General features: G+C 41.2%; 3 protein-coding genes and 1 pseudogene across 4 annotated transcripts in view; 1 reads left to right on the plus strand and 3 right to left on the minus strand.

Annotated features, from left to right (window-relative positions):
* Positions 1 to 1,424: 1,424 nt before the first annotated feature.
* LOC146507511 (uncharacterized) lies at positions 1,425 to 3,328 on the minus strand (annotated as a pseudogene).
* Positions 3,329 to 6,413: 3,085 nt separating this feature from the next.
* Positions 6,414 to 14,847, minus strand: LOC146507512 (tripartite motif-containing protein 16-like). Of its 2 annotated transcripts, none has more exons than XM_085180806.1 (5): positions 13,644 to 14,847; positions 12,504 to 12,576; positions 12,144 to 12,227; positions 7,969 to 8,013; positions 6,414 to 7,474 (listed from the first exon to the last, which is right to left on the minus strand). In XM_085180806.1, exons 1-5 carry the CDS (start codon positions 14,751 to 14,753, stop codon positions 7,230 to 7,232), a joined length of 1,557 nt encoding a protein of 518 aa, XP_085036932.1. In that variant the 5' UTR covers positions 14,754 to 14,847; the 3' UTR covers positions 6,414 to 7,229. The 2 variants fall into 2 exon arrangements, 1 of the variants encoding a protein (XP_085036932.1); XR_014877274.1 differs by lacking the exons at positions 6,414 to 7,474; positions 7,969 to 8,013 and adding exons at positions 8,088 to 8,166; positions 8,254 to 8,515.
* A 1,363-nt stretch (positions 14,848 to 16,210) lies between these two features.
* Positions 16,211 to 17,188, minus strand: LOC146507513 (uncharacterized). Its single transcript, XM_085180809.1, has one exon. It carries the CDS (start codon positions 17,071 to 17,073, stop codon positions 16,411 to 16,413), a length of 663 nt encoding a protein of 220 aa, XP_085036935.1. The 5' UTR covers positions 17,074 to 17,188; the 3' UTR covers positions 16,211 to 16,410.
* Positions 17,189 to 18,312: 1,124 nt separating this feature from the next.
* LOC146507514 (interferon-induced protein 44-like) overlaps positions 18,313 to 21,335 on the plus strand; it is a 32,738-nt gene continuing 29,715 nt past the window's right edge. Inside the window, exons 1-4 of the mRNA XM_085180808.1 lie at positions 18,313 to 18,477; positions 18,887 to 18,943; positions 19,051 to 19,084; positions 21,059 to 21,260. Coding sequence (XP_085036934.1) covers positions 18,474 to 18,477; positions 18,887 to 18,943; positions 19,051 to 19,084; positions 21,059 to 21,260 — 297 coding nt within the window. The 5' untranslated portion in view covers positions 18,313 to 18,473. The remainder of the gene's footprint in view (positions 18,478 to 18,886; positions 18,944 to 19,050; positions 19,085 to 21,058; positions 21,261 to 21,335) is intronic.

Raw genomic sequence — 21,335 nt, forward strand, 5'->3', positions numbered from 1 at the left:
GTCTTAGTTTTACTGGATCTCAGTGCAGCATTTGATACAGTTGACCACAACATATTACTCAAACGACTGGAGAACTGGGCAGGTCTTTCAGGAACTGTACTAAACTGGTTCAAAACATACTTAGAAAACAGGAAATACTTTGTATCAATAGGTAACTTCACATCTGAGCAGACAAGTATCACATGTGGAATTCCCCAAGGTTCCATCTTGGGACCTCTTCTGTTTAACATTTACATGCTCCCACTGGCACAGACTATAAAGAACAACAAAATAGACTACCATAGCTATGCAGATGACACACAAATATATATCACAATGTCACCAGGAGACCGAGGCCCTGTACAGGCTCTTGGTAAATGCATTGAGGAAATTAATGACTGGTTGTGCCACAATTTTCTCCAGCTAAACAAAAACCAAACGATTACAGGTCACCAGAGAACTTCAATCTATACACCTAAAAACCACAAACCAGGCGATAAATGTGGGTGTAGTGATGGATGCAGACCTAAACTTAGAAAAACACATTAAGACAATAACAAAATCAGCTTACTATCACCTCAAGAATATTTCAAGGATAAAAGATCTTATGTCTCAACAGGACCTGGAAAAACTAGTCCATGCATTCCTCTTTAGTAGGCTTGATTACTGTAACAGCATCTTTACAGGTCTACCTAAAAATCAGTCAGACAACTACAGCTCATTCAGAGCTCTGCTGCTCGAGTCCTCACTAAGACCAAAAAAGTGGACCACATCAGTCCAGCTCTGAGGTCTTTACACTGGCTACCTGTCCGTCAGAGGATAGACTTTAAAGTTCTGATGCTGGTCTATGAAGCTCTGAATGGTTTAGGACCAAAATACATCAGTGACCTCCTGACCCAGTATGAACCTTCCAGATCCCTCAGGTCATCTGGATCCGGTCTTTTATCAGTTCCCAGAGTCAGAACCAGACACGGAGAAGCTGCATTCAGCTTTTATGCTCCTTATATCTGGAACAAACTCCCAGAAAGCCTCAGATCAGCTGAAACACTCAGTTTATTTAAATCCAGCTTGAAGACTCACCTGTTCTCAGCTGCATTTGAATAAAGCAACAAATCCACACTTAAGCTTAAATTTCAAAACTTACATTTTAACTACTGATTTTATCTACTGTTCTGATTTTATCTGTTTAGATTTTTGATTTTATATACTGTTTTGTTTGTTTTTTTGTTTGTTTGTTTGTTTGTTAGTTAGTTAGTTTGCTTGTTTTAATCAATTTTAAATCATGCTTTTTATTTGTTTTTGTTTCTAATGTCTCTGTAAAGCACTTTGAATCACCTTGTTGTTGAATTATGCTATACAAATAAACTTGCCTTGCCTTGCCTTACATTAGAGATCTGCTATCATGGTACAAACCATCCAGATCAGTTAGGTCCTCCAGCTCTAGTTTACTGACTGTCCTTAGAACCAGAACTAAACATGGAGAAGCAGCTTTTAGTTTCTATGCTCCTCACATCTGGAACACACTATTGGGAGAACACAAAGCTGCAGAGACTCTGAACTCTTTTAAGTCTAAAATAAAACTTATTTATTTAGACTTGCTTATGAGTAACTGATCCTATTATGGCTTTCTGCTTGCTTTTTTAAAAAAAAATTCATATAAATTATTGTCTTGATTATTGTTTTATTGTAAATGCTTTCTTGTAAATGTTTTCTCGTATTTTTACCTTTTAAGTGATTTATGTTCTATTTTATGTGTTAAATTTTTATCATGTAAAGCACCTTGAATTGCCTTGTGCTGAAAGTGTGCTATACAAATAGAGTTGCCTTGCCTTGCCTAAAACCCAGGAGGGCATGGAGCTACCTGCCAGAGAGCAGCAGGTAAGCGCATAGCCCCTCCTGATAGCCCTCAATATATACGTGCATTTAAAATTGAGAGGTGGGCAACGCCGCTAGGGGTGAGGTTGTACAGAAGACCTTCAGGGTGTCTTCTGGATGCCGTGTAGTGTGCCCACCCCCAAGGTCCTATATGTATGTGCTGTGAGAGTGTAAGTAATGTGAATGTCTAAGTTGTGGGATAAAATTGAGGCACAGGCTGCCAGAAAGGGGGGGTGCCTCCCCTGCACACACCTTTACCCCAAGGCCCTGCATGTGTGGGTGATTGTGGTGGAGCGGGAAGAGGGAGGCAGCTGGAGATGGGGAGGGAAGGAAGGGAGGGGCAAGTGGCCCCTCCCTGGGGCCAGCTCCCCCGCTGACCCCAGTAGGCATCCCCTTACTCTGCAACCCACCAGGGCAAGGGGGCCCAGGCCCATCCGCACTGGAGCCCAATTCAGCAGCGCCTCCGAGCCCCACAGAGCCCGGGACAACCCATTATATTGTGCATTATATTGAGAATCACCTTCAGCCCATTTCTGCACATCGGCCACCCATTGCTGCACTGTGTCGTCATCCACACGTAGCTCATTTTTGGTCGCATTAGGGTTCTCCAAAAAATTACCTTTAGATATCTCTGCCTCAAAGTGCGGCCCAGTTGCTCCACTTTCCTTTTGTTCCACCCCAAAGCCAGAAGGGTCAGCATGTCTATTCACCCTGCATTTAAGTTAGTATACAAATAAGAATTAATGAGCAGGAGACTGAATGGAATCTCACACACGGACACATACCTGCTTTAGACATGTACTTTGTTGTGATGGCCCGCCCTAGACAGGAAACTGTTTACTTGTTCCACCTCTTCTCCAACTGTTGAACCGGCCCCATCCTGAAGCGCACCTCCCCATTTGAGCTATAGAAAGGAGGTCACAATACATGACTGCTAAATTCATTCAACCTTATAACAAAATGTCTGAAACTAATCCAAAACTACAAGCTGCAGTATACATATTCAACTGTGAGCCTTTGCATGCATGACAGAGAGAAAAGGACGCATTGACAAGAAGTTCCTCAGCCCAGGGCACTGCTGAGCCACCTTGGTTAAATATGGGAAATATTTACAGGCCACATCAGAGCAAAGGAACATAATATGTCCTGGGATGCTAGCTGCCAACTTCCTCTGGAGAAAAATGGGGTAAGTAAAGATCTCCCCTCGAAACATGTTCAATGCAGCTAGGAGGACTCTGTGGCGACAAACAGCTATTTCCATGCCCTCTTCATCCAACTTCCTAGTGGACTTTTTGGATGACTCATTTGCTGCAGTCCAAGATGAAGATCCGCACAACCCTTTCCCTGGGACCTATACACTCAAAGACATGACATGACATGACATGATTAAGCACTATCAGGGACAAACTTTTTTAACACAAATGCATAAGAATTAGCTGAACTAGCCTTAACTCACATTCACACCAGACCTCATATCTCCCCAGGACAGCACTGATAAAATCATGTTTTTTTGTTTTGTTTTTTTGTTTTTTTTTTAAATACACATGGTGACAAAATTAAGTATACATAAAGATAAAGTAAAGTAAATAGTATTACGACAAATAAAATAAATATACACCCATCCATATACGTATACACACACACACACATGTATACATATATATATGGTTATGGTGTTAACGTCATTTTAACAAGATTTGTGTATCTCTAGATGTATTTAACAAACTCAGCAACTTCCTCATCTTTTTCCAATGAATACACCTTCAAAGTTCCCCTGCTTGGAAGTGCTGAAAGAACACAGTGACAGTTGTTTGGAAAGAAACATTAAAATACATTTTTCTACAAATCCATATTTCATTTATGTACACAATGCATAACGTACATTGCATTTGATTGAAAGCAATAAAGCTTGTGGTTTCCATCAACTGACACGGCGAGCATGTCTGGAGTGCAGGCAGGGCAGCTAAAGCATGGCTCCTTGCACATCCTGTCCACCTCAAACTTTACAGCACTCCACTCCAAGAATCTTTTAGTGAAGGCATCAGCTGATATTCTGCCAGTCTTTTAAGTAGAGGACAAACAACAGAAAAATCACAGACAGTCATCATAAACATTGATTTGCAAAAATTCCTTAAACTCGGCAAATTTAGAAACTAACTCTTCCAAAATGGGCTGTTCTTTCATACAGCATTTTGACAAATGTCTTAAGTGACATCCCTGGTGCAGCCTTCTTAATGTTATACAAAGACTGAAAGACATCCATTGAAAAAAGGGTGCAGAAACTTAAGGTGCCAGACCAATATCCACTACCCAGGATGTCCTTAACTGAGGGGGACCACACTAGGCCACAGCTGGTGCAGCTCACCACTGGCAATGCAAGGTTATAACAGCCTTTAGGAAGGATAAGGATAAATTCAGTCATGGCTCAACAAAGACATTCATTTTTTTCATGTTGTAAAGTTTTCATGTTGTTTTCAAAGCAGTCTGGTAAATCCAAATGGCCTTTGAAAGGTGCCCACATATACTGTGGGCCAAGGGTAATTCCAAACAAGATAGCAATGTACAATTTGCAATAAAACCTGCAAACATGCCTATTGTGTATGTACTGTGTGACAAAAAGGCAACTTACCATTTATGGTTACAAGAGCCACAGTTGCGCTGGGTGAAACCTCAATGTTACCTGCTGGGCAGTCGCACACATGTTCTGGCTTTTGCACAGGCAACAGCTGAACTAACATTAAAACACACAATATATATATATAAAAAGAACTGGAAATTAACTGATACACAATAAATATACAATAACAGCACCCACTCATGGTACATAGCAAGAAATGCATAGGACTTAAAAACCGTACCTATTCACTTGTGAAACTCTGATGAAGGCTGCAAAAACCCTCCTGTTACTGCCTCTCTGTTGTGCAGGACAAAGCGTGTGTGAACTGCAATATCACAGTCAGCACAAAGAGACACCTCACAACTAGGGTGATAGTGGCTCAAGAGTTGTCAGTTTGTCTTGTAATCGGAAGGTTGCCGGTTAGGGTTAGGGTCTCGGTCATTGTGTCATTGTGTCCTTGGGCAAGATGCTTCACGCGTTGCCTACTGGTGGTGGTCAGAGGGCCCGGTGGTGCTAGTGTCCGGCAGCCTTGCTTCTGTCAGTGCGCCCCAGGGTGGCTGTGGCTACAATGTAGAGACAGTGTGTGAATGGGTGGATGACTGAACGTGTAAAGTGCTTTGGGGTCCTTAGGGACTAAGTAAAGTGCTATACAAATACAGGTCATTTACCAACTACTATTTGCCACACTGACACACACGGTGTGACGGTGGATCCAGAGTACCTAACATATTGTCTATAAGACAAGGTCAAGGTGAATAAAACTATAAATGTGTTTTACATGTGAAATAAAAATCTAAACCTAACAAAAGATTATGTACATTAAATCTGCGCACTTTCAGATCGTGAATCACTTTGGAAAACACTGTGTGATGGCCACATCGCAAAGTGCGATTTTATTGTTGAATTATCAGTGACATTTTCATGTGTTTTTGTTGAGAAATGTTAACTTTGTCATTATAAGAAATCCTAAAAAGACTGGAAGACTACACTGCTGCTTCCTGGTCCCAACTCTGGATAGTCACATTTTGGACAGATGTAAATCGATTTTTACAAATGAGAGATGCTCCATTCAAAGTGGGATGGATACTGTCTCCCCAAACAAGAACAAATATCCTCCAGAAAGTTTCCCAATTATCTATAAAGCTGCCTGCTAGTTTGTGCTTGCTCATACGGGGTCATATGATTGTTGGGTTTTCTCTATTATTGTACGATCTACTGTACAATATAAAGCACCTTGAGGTAACTGTTGTAGTGATTTGGCGCTATGTAAATAAAATTGAATTGAATTGAATTGAAAAACTGATGGACGACACACACAAAACGTCTATGTACTATCCAATATGAATACATGACCTTTCATGTCCATTAATGGTACCTAAAGGAGCTTTTTGTATACAAACTCTGAAACTTCTGTCAGTCTGTACGAACGAAAAAGCCATCATTATTATTTCTTGTCAGTCATCAAAACTGAATATTTGTAAAAAAAAAAAAAAGAAAAAAATTCTAGGTTGTTTTGTGGCTGAAAATTATACCCATTCATTTCATGTATTTTTGACTTTTGCTGCCATGATGCTACATCTGTCTTGGAAATTAGGTTATTAATCTCAATGAGATTTTTACCTGGATAAATAAAGGACTAATGAAAAATTTCCTGCAAAAGAACTCAACTTACTTTTGTGTTAACACTATTACATACTGATATTTCTGATTAATGAAAGCTGTGTTATTGATTGTGTCAAGGAAAAGCTGTGTGGCAGGAAGACTCTGGACCCAAAGGCAGGACTCATGAGACAAAGAATAATCTCAAAATTCAGCCTTAATTCCAATCACTCACAAGAAATATATTTCAAAATATTGGCAGTGCAGGTAAATCGCAGTATCAGGAAACAAGGCACAAACAGATAAACACCCATGAGGGATGAAACGAAAAGGATGAGGGGAGTCACAGACAATATATATATATATATATATTTATATATACACTCACTAGAACACAGGAGAGATGACAGGTGGGAAGACAGTGAAAACTAATCAAGAACAAAAGACCAAAGGAAGTAAAACTTTACACAAAATGCAGAGAAAAATAAAAACAAACTGAACAGGAATAGAGACACAACTGAATGTGGAGACAATATTTACTTGACACAAGACAAAAGTCAAAAACAGAGAAGACTAAAGGAACACAAAAGGGAATTTACCAACCTAGTAATCTAAAAGTAAGCAAAGAACTAATGGCAAACTCAAAAGCACCAGGGAATTTAAAAAACTGACACCATTAACAGACACTAACAGACTATAATACACTGTTTAAAACATAAATCATTCTTCAAGAACAAAAGAAATTATTAACCCCCCCCCAAAATTCACAATGGACAATGACAGACAATTTGCTATACTGCTAATCTCACAGTATTTTTTATATGTATTTCACAACAAAGCTGCATTTAAACAAACAAATAAACCCATCTTTATTTTTTCTATGTTAGAATTCTTAATTATCCCACACAGTAAAGGTGATAAGGATTATAATAAATTTCAGTATTTTTCCTGAGAAAAACAGACTGACTGACCACCACATGTTTACATGATGAACATCTATGATAAAGCTTAACATTTATGAACATCTCATTGATCAGCAGGATCAGTAACACACAGAAAGATAATCAGTTTCCTCACTCTAATTATTTGGTTTCATTTTCTTCTTACTGCTGTGTGTTGCTCCAAATCAGAAAACATTAATCACAAAACCATTAAATCACTATTGATGTGATTTGGACCACAGTCCATGTTTACTGTGGTTCTGTAACACCTTCTGTATTTCTTTGATAGCCTCCTTGTTTGTGTCACACTCCAGTAATCCTTCCTGAGTCTCATGGAAGAGAACAACAACCTCCTTCACAACTTTTGGATCATTTTGAGCCCATTTTCTTCCTCCAGTTGAATAATCAACATCTCGGGTGTGATGCATCAGCACCAGAATGACAGGTTTATCACTCGATGACACTAAAAGACAAAAGAGAGAAAAAGTTTATAGATTCATTTTTGAGAACATGGACATCCACTTAAAACATATGTAGAGGTTCAGTTCACTAAATATGTAAAAAAGCTATAAGCCTTGTATAGCCTTATATTTAAACTTCAATGAACTTCAGTGAAGTTTGTGTATTATTTGTATTCCTGTTTAATACATGAGAAAAGAGATGCCTGGATATGAACATCTAACAGGTTGTCCAAACTCAGGAAGAATGTTATAATTTCCTGCATCTTCTGTGTTTACATATCCTGCATGCTAAAGACGTTGATTGGCTGATTGTTCTAAAACTGATGTGTTTGAAATTGAGACCAAACAAATGCATATGTGTTTTATGAACATTCATTTTATTTGTCACAACTGCAGAAACATCTGTAGTCACTTTGTGGATTGAGTGGGCATAAATCATCTGCAGAGCCTCCACTGTCAGCATTTTGCAAAAAACAAAAATGTTTTTTTCTTTTACCTTCCTCTCTTCTCAGGGCTGCCTCCACATCTGATCCAACACGGGCTATAATTGGACAGAAGACTATGATGATGTCACATTCCTCTCTGCGTGTGATCTGCACTTTTTTCAACTGTGTGGCCATTTGTTTTATTATATTTTCAGCACCGAGGGTATGACCAGTGGTGAAGCAATAGACCTTGACTTTGGATCCAAACACTAAACGTAGTCATGAAGATGGTTAGTTTGTTGCTCAGAAAGATTAAATGTTAATTATTTATTTATTGTTGTTTAACTTACAGGAACCTGATGAAAAGGAAATGCGAGAGCTGTGACTGGACTGTGTTGTTTGTCTGGATATTCTTCCTTTTAAGAAGAGATAAAGTTCAGAACTGATACTGAATGTAAAAATATCAACATTTGATTACATTTGACTTACCACCTTCACGGCTGATACAAGAAGGAGGAGCCATAATGGACGGAGAGGACCCTGCATAGTATGCACCACTGGCAGATAGAGGAGGTGGCTGACATTCAGAAATCCTACCAGTTGATGGGTAAAGGTGGACTGAAGACAGCAGTTTATTAAAGCTTATATTAAACAAATAGTTATAATAATTTTTATGCACACATATTGCAAATGTGCCCATGAGAGTTGGCACTCAGTCTTTTGAGGGTCATAAGCTTCATCTGGCGTGTCGGTCCAGACTGATATATTGTGATAGGTGACTTAGAGTGCAGAAAGGTCAACGCAAACATGCTTACAGACACAGACAACACTTAGATTCATGTCTCGGTCAGAGATAAGATACATTTTGCTTGTAACTGCATTTGTGCCTGCACAGCAACAGTTTGGTACAGGATGTGCTAATGATGTTCCAGAGATGAGTACAAGGAGAACAGAACAACGGGAAACACCTGGAGTTTAAGACAGTTGAGACAGCTCTTAAAGTATGTCAAAGGGTTGTCAATAAAGGAAATATCTCTAACTGTCACTAACTGTAACTGTTGCATGTTATGTTATCTGCTGACACAAGAAAGGACTTATTCCCTGACATACAAAACAATTTGAAGTGTGCTTTCTAGCGGAGCTCTATGCTGATGATGCCACTGTGTACATCTCCCCACGTGTGTGTTCAATAAATCATTGTCTTGACTGAACCCATCTGGACCATTGGTTGTTTGTTCTCACACCTCAAATCAAAGAATCGGGCACAGCACAGGAACAAATTCCATAGAGGCTGAGTCTATCACACCAGGCAAGATCCCAGGTGCAGGCTGTGTAAAGATGCCCCTGAAACAATCCAGCACATAACAGCAGGGTGCAATATGCTAGCAGGCAGTGCAAACATACAACGCCATAACCAAGTGGTAACCGTTTCCGTATCTGTATGCCGTCCAGACCTGGAGCTACTAGCCGTTAGCTTACGGCCATATTATCTACCTCGGTAGTTCAGTCATGTGATCTGTGTGTGTGTTTACATCCCTTTGAGGGCTGACGCAAGAGCTGCCTGTGAGAAAATACACACAGTCACAGCAAGATTGCAGACACAACAGCCCGAGGCTTTCATCATTATATCTGGAAACTTTAATCATGTCACACTGGATTCTACTCTGACTGCTTTTCACCACTTTGTGAATTGTCCCACACAGAGCAACAAGACAATTGACCTACTTTATGCTAATGTGAGAGATGCATACAGAGCCACTCCCCTCCCCTCATTAGAGAAGTCAGACCACAACCTGGTCTACTTAAAGCCACAGTACACACCCCTCATCCAAATGCAGCCTGTGACAACACGCTCCATTAGGAGATGGACCCCAGAAAAGGAGGATGCTCTGAGAGACTGCTATGACACCACAGACTGGGATGTGCTTCTGAGCCCACATGGCGAGGACATAGAAGGCGCGACCAACTGTCTGACAGACTATCTTAACTTTTGTGTTGACACGGTTGCCCCTGCTAAGACGGTACAGTGTTACCCTAATAACAAACCGTGGGTAACACAGGAAGTCAAAGCTGTCCTCAACATGAAGAAGAAGGCCTTCAGGAGCAAAGTGAAGGAGGAGATGAAAGCAGCACAGCGGGAGGTGTGGGGAAGAAGTTGGAGAGGAACAATATGAGGGAGGTCTGGAATGGTGTAAAAACCATCACAGGCCACAATATCAAGAACAGCACGTGGGGGGCGGGGGGAATGTGGAGAAGGCAAATGGACTCATCAACCTCTTTGACAGGTTTGACCAGCCCACAACTCCCCCACCTTCACCCTCACCTTTACCACAGAGCCCTCTCCCTACTCTAGTCTTTTAACATTTGCAGGAGGTTTCTGAGGATGTTTTACCAGTCGGTGGTTGCCGGAGTATTGTTCTATACTGTTGTGTGCTGGAGGAGCAGCACAACAAAGAATGACTCATCCAGGCTGGAAAAACTAATAAGGAAGGCTGGTTCTGTGGTCGGCATGAAGCTGGACACTCTGGTGACAGTGGCAGAGAAAAGGACACCAAAGAAACTGTTAGACATTGTGGACAATGCTGGGCATCCTCTGCACACGGTCGTGAATAATCAGAGAAGCCTATTCAGCAACAGGTTGCTTCTCCCAAAGTCAAGAACCAACAGACTTAAAAACTCCTGTGTCCCACAAGCAATCAAGCTGTTGTTCTCCTCGTTGGAGAAGAGAGGGAGGGGAAACAGGGGGACAAAGGAGGGTGGGAAAAACAGCAATCCACTGATATTCCTATTTATCCCTATTATATATTCTGTATTTATATATGTGTATATATGGCATATTTATATTTGTGCTTATATCCTTACTCTCATTCCCCTTTATAGGGCTTTGGAGAGTGATGTCGCGGGGGTGGGCGTGGAAAGGATTTTCGCCTGATGCGCCATTTTCCGGGTCCAAACAAAGCGCAAGCAAAAAGGTGCGAAGGCACACACAACAGCCATGGTTCATACTGCAATGTTCGATCGCTCGACCGTCCCAGGAATAAGCTTAAAAAGGATTTGTCTTATTATTCTTTCCCAACCTGGAAGCAACATGAGGGAGCTCATATGGCGGACTTATCAAACGAAGGTGTCTAGCCTGGATAGCAGCCGTGAGATGAGCTTATATCCAGTTCGCTTTCATTTCCAGATATCTGTTGGTGTGTTCCAGACATTTTCATTCCAGACATAAGTTCCAGACATAAGTTCTATATATGTTCATATCACTCTTTTTAGCTTAATAATATTATCGTTGGTGGTCTCGGAGGTTATAGAAATTGCGAACAAACATCATATTGAGTGACTGTGCAGACATACGTGCTATGTAACGATTCGCTAATTCTTTCGCACAACTGTAGGGAAGCCTGCCAATGAAATGTATGTAATATCTTGCCCGATTATCAATGTGGTAGTTTGCATCAACTTTACAATTATGGACACATAATATGACAACGAGATTTTAGCAGTTCATTGATAAATGTATAACATTAATTGTGGTAGGGGGTGAACAGTGGCTATTACACTTGATGCATTCCAGCTGACTTACCTTGGTTTGAATGACGACGTACTCAGAGTTTGGCGGCTTGAAAATAGCCAAATCTTGCACCCAGCCAATAGTAAATTGGATGTGCGGCTCCAGCAACTTGTAATTACGGAACTGGTTTGCAGTGTAAGCGCTTACTCCACAAACAACATACGTAAAGATATCGGGGTAGGACAATGGCGGTAAGCCGTTGGGTTCTTTACTCCACTGCTGTATCTCATATGGGTCTACATTTGCGATCAACTCTATTTTTTTCAAGTACCACCGCATCGCCTCTGGACGCAATCGGTCTCTATACCATCCGTTTTCTTTTGAGCGGCTTTTAAGCATGTTTCTTGTGGTCATCGTTCCAACACAGTGTGTTTGTTTTGATTTGTGGACCCGGAAGATGGCACCACGCTCCCACAATACATTGCAGCGTGACTTCAACTCCAAAACCCTATTGTATCTGTAACATGCAACTTCTGTTGGTGCTCAGCTACTGGAAACTGAATTTCCCCGAGGAACCCACAAAAGGTGCCCTTCCACATCCTTATGAAACGCTCTGGGTTCTCAATTGAATCTAATAGATAGCCGCGTGCAGTGGTAAGACACTTCGTGCAGAGGCACCAGCCTTACATTCCAGGCCTAACGAGAGGGATTTTTTTTAAAAAACCCCTTTGAGTATACCTTGCAGTTTCTCTGCCAAAACCCTGTAGAGTTTCAACAGCTCAAAGTGGGAAACTGACTTCGACTTCAGCAACTTTTCAGCATCTACAGAGATGGAACACACACACTTATACATAATCACACATCTCATATATTCAATAACCTTTATATTAGCATTTACAAAAATATTTGTTTAAATCTAGAATATTTTTTAAGACAAAAAAGGTGAGTAAAAAGAAACATTCAGTGCATCATCTGTTAATCATTAGCTGGCTCTCTTCCACCACATGTCTTTGACTTGCTTTCTTTCCCTGAGCCCCAACCAGTCGCAGCAGATGGCCCCTTTTTAATAACTAAGCAAATATGAATAATTCTACATACATTCAAAACATTCTGGTGGTACCACTGACTTCAGGTTCTTAAGCACTTCCTCTTCATCCCCATCCTCAACCATCTGCATTTAAAACACATGAAAACACAGAAACCAGGTACAGCAGTAAACACACTCAGATTCAGAAGTTGTAGTTTCCCAGCAAACACTTTGATAACTTTGAAAACTGAATATATTTTATGATCCGCTAAATTATGAGAACAAAAAGAAATAAGCTGAATATTCTGGACTGAGAATACATTAAAACTCTACACAGCAAATTCAAACTCCTAACCTCTGGGCTGACTGACTGCATAGTCAGAACCAGAACCTGCAGTTTATCTGTTGCAGGACAAATAACCGTATTTGAGTTTATGAACTATTGTTTGATATTAAACTGAGAGCTGAATTTTAAAATGTTTCTTTTTTAAATGTTTTCATTTTGGTTCCATTTTGGCACTGACCACTCTGGAGTGTCCATTGTGTGGAAAAACCCTGGAGAAGAAACTCAGAAACAATAAACCTTAGGATTGGTTTGTTTATAATCAAGCTCAACACCAGGTAACATATAGAATGAGGCTCTTTAGCATAAAGTAAAACCCATTAAGCCTGACAGTGATATGCATGTGCAATGGATAAGGACAAGAGTATAGTACGCAGATTGTGACAACAGGGGCCAACATGAAACATTCAGTTGTCTCTTTCACGTGTATGTGCGTGTGTGTGTATATGTATATGCATGTATACGTATGTGCATATGTACGCATTAATACACACATGTATGGACATTTGTATATAAGAATTTGCTTGTGTGTATATACATGGATGTTTTGTAATCTTTTCTTCCTCATTTAACTTAATTCTTTATTTTTTTTGGACTACATTGTTCCTTTGTTCAGCAGTTTTGCCGACACTTGATGTCATTTAAATCAAATAAAGCTGACTTTACATGTATTAAGTCATGTGAGATTCATGCTGATGTAAACATGCTCTCCTTCACCTCCCAGTAACAGCATTAGCGCTGTGCTCATAGCCTGACAACTGTTAGTGAATCTGTGATCAGAATGTGAGGGCACCTGCACATTTCACCTTCTTGTCCCCTCAACTAACTACTCTTTTTTTTGGGCCCAGATTTATTTTTCTGCTCTTACCTCCTCGGACACTCCTGGTCTCAGTAAAGCCTTCTGTTCAGTCATTGAGATCTGTGTGTGGTCCTGACTCAGGATGCTTTGGAGTTTCTTGGTGAGCTCAGAAACAGCCCCCGTGACCTCCAGAAAGCAGCCGGGAGGACAGTCATTGATGCTGGCTGAGCGTGTGGGTTCACTAAGAGCTGAAAGCGAGGAGTACTTGAGAAGAAACTGGCTGTGCTCCTTTGTGTGTGAGAGCTTCTCCAGCTCCACATCTCTCCTCCTTAGCTCACTGATCTCCTGCTGCAGCTTTGTCTCCAGTTCTTTGGCCCGACTCACTTCAGTTTGCAGCTGGGATCTGATCTGCTGCTGCACCTCGCAGCTTTTTTTCTCTACCAGCTGGATCATCTGGGTGAACCTGGTCTGGCTTGCCTTAAAGTCTTCATCAACATCTCCGTCAATGGCCTTCACCTGCTGCTGAAGAAACTTCACATCTCTCTGTGCGTCCTGGATCCTGAGCTGGATGTTGAGCCTCATCGGCCTGAGCTCTCTCTGCCTTTCGGTCCTCTCTGCTGCAGTTGACACTGTGTCGTGGCCTCGGTGTTCATCCATAGCACAGAGGAAACAGATGCATTGCTGATCACTGCGACAGAACACCTCCTTCACTCTGCCGTGAACGGAGCAGATGATCTCCTGGAGCTCTGCCACCAGCTGGTGTTTGTAAAAATCCGGGGTTTCGTTGTGAGGCTGGAGGTGGAGTTCACAGTAGGAGGCCACACACTGCAGACAGAACTTCAAGGCTTTCCGCTTCTCCCCACTGCACACATCACAGGCCATATCTCCAGGTACAACATAGGGCTGAGGATGAGGAGCAGCCTGGATTGTGGTCGTCTTCATCTTCTTTATTATTTCTGCTAACATGGTGTTTTTATCCTGGACTGGTCTTGGTGTGAACGTCTGTCTGCACTGAGGACAGGTGTAGATTCCTCCCTGACTCTCTTCATCCCAGTGTTTCATAATACAGCTCATGCAGTAGTTGTGCCCACAGGACAGAGTAGTTGGATCCTTCAGTAGATCCAGACAGATAGGACAGGAGAACCTCTCATGATCCAGCTGAAGTCCTCTTTGAGCCATTTTCACTTCTTTCCAGAAGATCAAATCTGAGCCTAAACTCTGTAAACAGCTAACAAGTCGATTCACTGTGGATCTGAACACAGAAACAGGAAATATTGCATACATGAAGAGATGACTCACTGTGTTCGAGAGAAGGCAACAGAGGGAGGAGTCATCAGCTTTCATGTCATTCAAGGAAGAGGAGCGGCTTCAGTATGACGCTGAGCAACAGTCTCAACTGTGAATATAATCCACATAAAACACGTACATTAGCCAGCTTCTGGCTCTGCAGGTTGTACTGTTTCCTGGTGTTTATTTAGAAAATACTCATAATGAACTGTGATTCTCTCTGTAATGTGAACAATCCTCAGCTGGTAAACTTAAAGAACAGTGCTGTGTGACACTGACAACAGTAAAAAGCATAAGAAATGAAACATCACTTACACACATTCCAAACTATTAAAAACTATTAAAGGATTTGTGAGAAAACACACTGCCTGATGATGAAGTTCAGATCAATTTCATGCTGTACTTCAGCATGAAATTGATGCTGAAGTACAGGATCAGCATCCGGGCCCTGCAAACCAGATATTGGGAAAGTGTAGAGAGAGAAGAGGTGCAGCTTGAACACAGAGTGTCTCCTAATGTGATCCAACATATCAGGTCTGTGAGAGTCAAATGTACAAATGTTTTCAGATTCATTAGTGTGACGTACACTTGCTGCTGACCTTCACTTTCTGCTATGGTTTACTTAAAATGTTTGCATATTTATTAAAACTCTAACGGTGTGTTCACACCGAACACAATAGAGCGTCAGGTTTACAGGTAAAGTCAATGGAAAAAGCGCGATGACACGCAATTGCGTGTCCCGTGAAAATTTGGAATCAGATTTGCATCGCGAAAACGTGTGAAATGGGTGTCAGTGTACCGCGTCTGGCGCATTTGGCTCAGTTTTTGTGTTGCATTTTGTGCATACGCGCGTTTTGCATCTAACGCTGGAGTTGGAAAAATCTGAACTTCAGCGTCAAATCGCGCCGCGACAACCAATCAGGAGCCTGGTGATGTGGCTCTGACCTAGGTCAAAGGGGCAGATCCAGCCAAAGCCCTTCATTCTTCATTCAGTATGGAGGAAAAGCTCATCACTGCCGTGACTAATTATCCAGAGCTGTATGATGCCAGCTGCTACTTCTACCAAGACAGGAATAGTTGGTTGTTACAATAAAAATTGTCAGTTAAATATATCATGTAGGAGACACACACAGTGATATTTGAGAAGTGAAATGCAGTTCACTGGATTTACAGAAAGTGTGCAATAACTGTTTAAATAAAATCAAGCAGGTGCATAAATTGCAACACAAAAAAAGAGAAATGAAATAAATATTTAGTGTATATCAATGTGTGTCTCCTATATGATATATTCTAGTGACATTTTTTATTATAACAGCGATTCATACAGGAAAATAATGACTATTAATAAGGTTGTCCAAACGTATGCATCACACTGTATACAGGAACATAGTGAAGACAAGTTATTTAAGAGAGTAAAGAGAGGTTAGTTTATTTTGGAGTAGAGCTCCATTTATTAAGAAAAATTTAAAAAGACAGGAACGCTCTTTAGAGGTTTGTGGGTGGCTCTTAAAAGAGCCGTTGTGGGGAAGTCACTCAGACTTCAAACAGGCTACTCCTTTGGTTGCCAAGACACAGCTCCCTCAGCCAGGAAGTGGGCCATGAATTTCTCCCTCACCAGGACAGCCTCTCTGGAGGAGTTGTTTGCTGCCATACGACCCAGGCCTTGCAACGGTTCCACCACAGCAGGTGCCACACCCCTCACAGCAGGTGCCACACCCCTCACAGGAGGTGCTCCTCTCTCGTCCAAACAGCGCAGAAAATTGTGGAGAACACACGTTGCCTTCACACACTTCTCCGCAATTTCAGGACGGAGCTCCATGGAGCACCGATACAACCTCCACTGTGAGGAGAGGACACCGAAGGCATCCTCCACTATCATCCGGGCCCTGGAAAGGTGATAGTTAAAGATCCTCTTCTCTACAGGGAGGAGGCGTCCAGGGAAAGGCCTCATGAGCTCACGCCGCAGCGGGAACACTTCATCAGCCACAAAGACATGGGGCTGGGCTCCACGGTGTTCTCCACCAGTTAGAGGCTGGTCAGGAGGCAGATGGAGAGTCCCAGCCCAAAGAGCCTGACCAAAGGTGGAGTTGGCCAGAATACCACCGTCGCTGGTCCTCCCGTACCCCCCAACATCAATAAAGCGGAAGCGATACCTTGCATCCACAACCGCAAGGAGAACAATGGAAAAAGTTCCCTTGTAGTTGTGGAACATGGATCCTGAGTTGGGGGGTGCCTTTGTCTGGATGTGCTTCTCATCCAGAGCTCCACAGCAGAGAGGGAAGTTCCAGCACTCCTGGAATCCCTCTGCAATGGACTGCCAGTCTGCAGTTCAATTCAATTCAATTCAATTCAATTTTATTTATATAGCGCCAAATCACAACAAATGTCGCCTCAAGGCGCTTCATTGAAGGCACAGCCATGAAATCATCCACTAGACAGTCCCAGATGGCCATTGTTACCTGGGGGATGATCTGGCTCACCGTGGACACACCAACTGGAAAACTGAATGCGATGGTCCTGAAGGAGTCCCCGGTGACAAGGAACCTGGACAAAATTGTTTAAAATTAGTATTATGTGTACTGCAGTTACAAATATGGATGGATATCGATGGATTTTTCTTGGACACGCGTCGAGGTGCAAATGTGCACGCGTCAAATTAGGGGCGTCTGGGGCATTTTCGCTCGCGTCTATCGCGTTTGGTGTGAACACACGGTTAAGGTTAAAATCTGTCAATTATCTCATTTATCAGACTGTTTGGCTCCTGTCTTGGTGACTCTCTCCTCCGCTTCAATCTTAATATCGATGCAAAATTATTTTTTCTCAGCTAAATGATTCAAGCAGTATGATGAGCCCATCATTCAGAGTGAGGGTCTTCAATGAGATCTCGTCACTGAGCAGCACCTCCTCATGCTGAATTTACTTCTCACAATGGGGTGGATGTAGCTCAGTTGGTCGAGCGGAACACCTACTCTCTGTTCGGACTTGTTGGTTCGATCCCAGGCTCCTCCAGTTTAGATGCCAACTATTCTTGGGCACGATATTAACCCCATGTTGCGCTCCGATGCATCCATCGGAGTGTGAATGTTAGGTAGCACTAAGACTTTAGTGCTTCTGTAAATGGGTATGATTGGGTGAATGCACGAGATGCATAAAGCGCTTTGCTCATAGGGGGTGATTTGATTGTTGGGTTTTTCTCTGTATGTATCATTGTAGGGTCTACCTTAGAATATAAAGCACCTTGAGGCGTGACTGTTGTTGTGATTCGGCGCTGTATAAATAAAACTGAATTGAGCTTGTGTGTGTGTGTGTGAGTGAGAGACAGAAAGAGAGAAGTATCTATCTACCTTTGTGAGACACACCCTTCAAAGGAATGTTTGGCTGTTTGAGGTGAGTTTCTCTTTTAGTTCCAGTTAGACAAGTGAACACTGAACATTGTTGATTATAGTGTCAACAGACTGCAGCCCTCAGTAGATACATCACATGAAAGTTACAGGAAGGTTTGTCTGTGGTTTATAAAGGCAGGACAATATTTCAAATCATTAGCTTGTCACTGGTCTTCCTTTAAATTGGAGCTGAAATACATCCACAGGACACAGGGTTTTTTCTGAGACCATGAGTAAGTATCTTCATATTACAAATGTTTTGTCTGATTTATGGTTTGTTTCTATAGTTATTTTACTGCCATTTCATTGAATATTATAATGTTTGAAGAAGGAGGTGGGAGACAGTTTGAACTAAAGTTTTTTTGTTAATTTCATGAAGATTTCAACATTTTTATGCAAATTTTCTTAGAAACTTCAGAGTTCAGTAGTTGGAAACAAAGATTAACTTCTGAAGCTGTGGAGTTGTCTATAAAACCAAAGTAGATGTTTTGTGAATTAGGTATTTAATTATAGGCAGTATACCACAGACACCTCTGCTTGATGGAGTTAATATCATTCCAGACATGGTAAATTAATGGAAAAATTTAATCGATATTTAGGTCAGTTGACATTTAATTTTTTGATTATCTGACTTTTTCTCAGTACGTCAATTTCAAATGCTTCTTCGTGATACTCCTAAAGAGACTCCATCTTCTCCCAGTAAGTTAATTTCAGAACATTATTTAGACAAACATAGCAATGATCTTGATAAGTGATGTAATTGAATTTATCCAATCTTCTTTTGATATTTACAAATTTGTCTTCAGTTCTGGATGAACCATGGAGGAAATTTACCTGGGAGTAAGTCTAACTTTACTTTAACTTGATGGTGGCATTTTGCTCAAATAGAATAGAATTTTATTGCCAGTTATTGTCATGTACAAGTACAAGTGCTCAACGCCAACTGTGTAGGAATAAAATATGAAAAGTAAGACAGAAGAAATAATAATAATAATAATAATAATAATAATAATAATAATAATAATAATAAAAAATTGTATTTATGAGCGCCTTTCAAGTCACCCAAGGACACTTTACAATAGGATAAAACACATAGTAAAACAATTGCAGAATAAGAACAATAAAACAAAAGCACAAGATAAAATTAAAATGAACAAACAGTGGATTCACAGTGAATATGTGAATAAATAACAAACAAAATGAATATATACAAACAAGAGGAATACAGTGGTTCTTCATTCATTGCGGGAGTTACATTCTAAAAATAGCCTGCGATAGGTGAAATCGGTGAAGTAACCAGCTTTATTTTTTAAAATTATTCAAGATGATTTAAGGTTGTAAAACCCCTCACTACCCACTTTATACATTTTTCTCAGACAGGGATGAACATTTTCACACTTTTCTATCTTGTTTAAACACTCCCAAAGTTCAAACTTTACATGCAAAATTGCAAAACAAAAATCCGCGAAACAGTGAGGCCACGAAAGGTGAACAATGTTCGAGGGACCACTGTATATACAAAACAAGAGAAAAGCACACATTGGAGAGCAAAGTGCTTTGAAGTAATGTAAAGGACTTGGTCTGTGTAGAGTCTGTATATGATTGGACTGAGTGTTGGAGGTTACTCAGACCATGGCTCAGACTGGTGAGGTGGGTGGGCAGGGGTGGGAGGATAGTGTTTGTTAACAGTCCGGATGGCCCAGCAAAGAAGCTGTTAGAGAGTCTGGAGGTGTGGGACCTGACTGGGACCTGACTGACTTGTGATGGGCCTGGTTTACCTGAGACAAGAGGAGGAGGTAATGGCCTCCATGGTTGGCAGCCAGTGATTTTTTGGGATCTGATGCTGAGTGACATGGCTTTAATTAGTTCTTATTGAGCTTATTGACTGAGGCCCATTGGTGAGGAAGTCTTTGATCTAGGAGCAAGTAGTAGAGTGGATCTGAAGGTGGTCCAATTTGGTGGTGAGGATTTCTGGGATTTTTTTTTTTAAAGTTCAAGATAAGATAAGATGAGTCTTTATGTTATCTCAATGCCCGAGCCTGTAATTGATGCCCCAGCCAAGTCTCTGTGAGCAGTATAATACTGTACTGTGAACACTTGACTGAAGCCTGTAATCTAAGTTCGTCACTGTTGCTGGTTATGTATCTAATGTTGGAGAGGAAAAAACTCGGAAGCTTAAATGGTGGTTTCTTTAGCCGAGCAAGCTGGCCCACCCTCAATTTTACCTCCTTTGTTAATGTTTCCTCTTGGGCTTGCTGCTGGAAAGAACCATCCACTGAGACCCTGGAGTTCTTATTATGTGCTGTGATAGGGGTGATAATCTGATGTAATGTCCCTTGCACAGCGTAATCCCAATATCAGAAGGTCCTGATGACTGTAAGTATATTCTACCCGACGTAGAGTAGTAAAAAACACATACACCCACATATACATACGTAGAACATATAGAAAACAAAGCACCGAATGTCAAAGCAGTAAGCTGCTTCATCTATGCCTCACACCTAAGTCTGGGTGCAGGCTGGGGTTGATATCAGTTCCTAATGCCTGAAAGTGATCAGTGTAGGTAGGACGTAAGGAAAAGGCACAAAAAACTAAAAAACTCATGAAAAGGTGTACCGTCGTGTGATGGGTTGTGCCACTTATGTTTGTACGCACCAACAGCTTAAAAGAAAAACAAAGACTCTTAGTATTGTGATAGACAGGTGAGTCAAACCTGTTTCAGTTTGTGTCTATTGATCGCCATGTACACTGTGTCTGTTTATGGTTTCCTTTTTGGTTCTGTTTTTATAGTAGCTCTATTGTTTTTTTAAACAGAGACAAAAAAAAGAATCTTCAGTTTGTCCAGGAATACAAGCCTGAAAACAAAGATGTCAAACACCTCAGAGTTCTTCTATATGGGCCGGTTGGCGCTGGAAAGTCCAGCTTCATCAACTCTGTCAGCAACGTCCTACAAGGCAGAATTACAATTCCTGCCGCAGAGAGTTCAATCCAGTCTGATACAAGTTTCACTAAAAAAGTAAGAAAACTTAAAAGCTGCAGTTCACTGTTTATTTTCAGTTGTACTTCATTTCATTCAGTTGCTAAGATCTTG

This window comes from Neolamprologus multifasciatus, chromosome 12 (assembly GCF_963576455.1).
Source record: "Neolamprologus multifasciatus chromosome 12, fNeoMul1.2, whole genome shotgun sequence".
In the NCBI taxonomy this organism is placed as follows: Eukaryota; Metazoa; Chordata; class Actinopteri; order Cichliformes; family Cichlidae; genus Neolamprologus; species Neolamprologus multifasciatus.

Bases quoted from the DNA above. Each gene is read 5' to 3' on its own strand.
- LOC146507513 (XM_085180809.1), bottom strand. From the start codon at position 17,073: ATGTTCCACAACTACAAGGGAACTTTTTCCATTGTTCTCCTTGCGGTT.
- LOC146507512 (XM_085180806.1), bottom strand. From the start codon at position 14,753: ATGGCTCAAAGAGGACTTCAGCTGGATCATGAGAGGTTCTCCTGTCCT. The intron at 12,228-12,503 runs GTATGTAGAATT...CCATCTCTGTAG, and splicing joins ACCACCAGAATGTTTTGAAT to ATGCTGAAAAGTTGCTGAAG. The intron at 8,014-12,143 runs GTATACTCAAAG...GTCCAATTATAG, and splicing joins TTTGGCAGAGAAACTGCAAG to CCCGTGTTGGATCAGATGTG.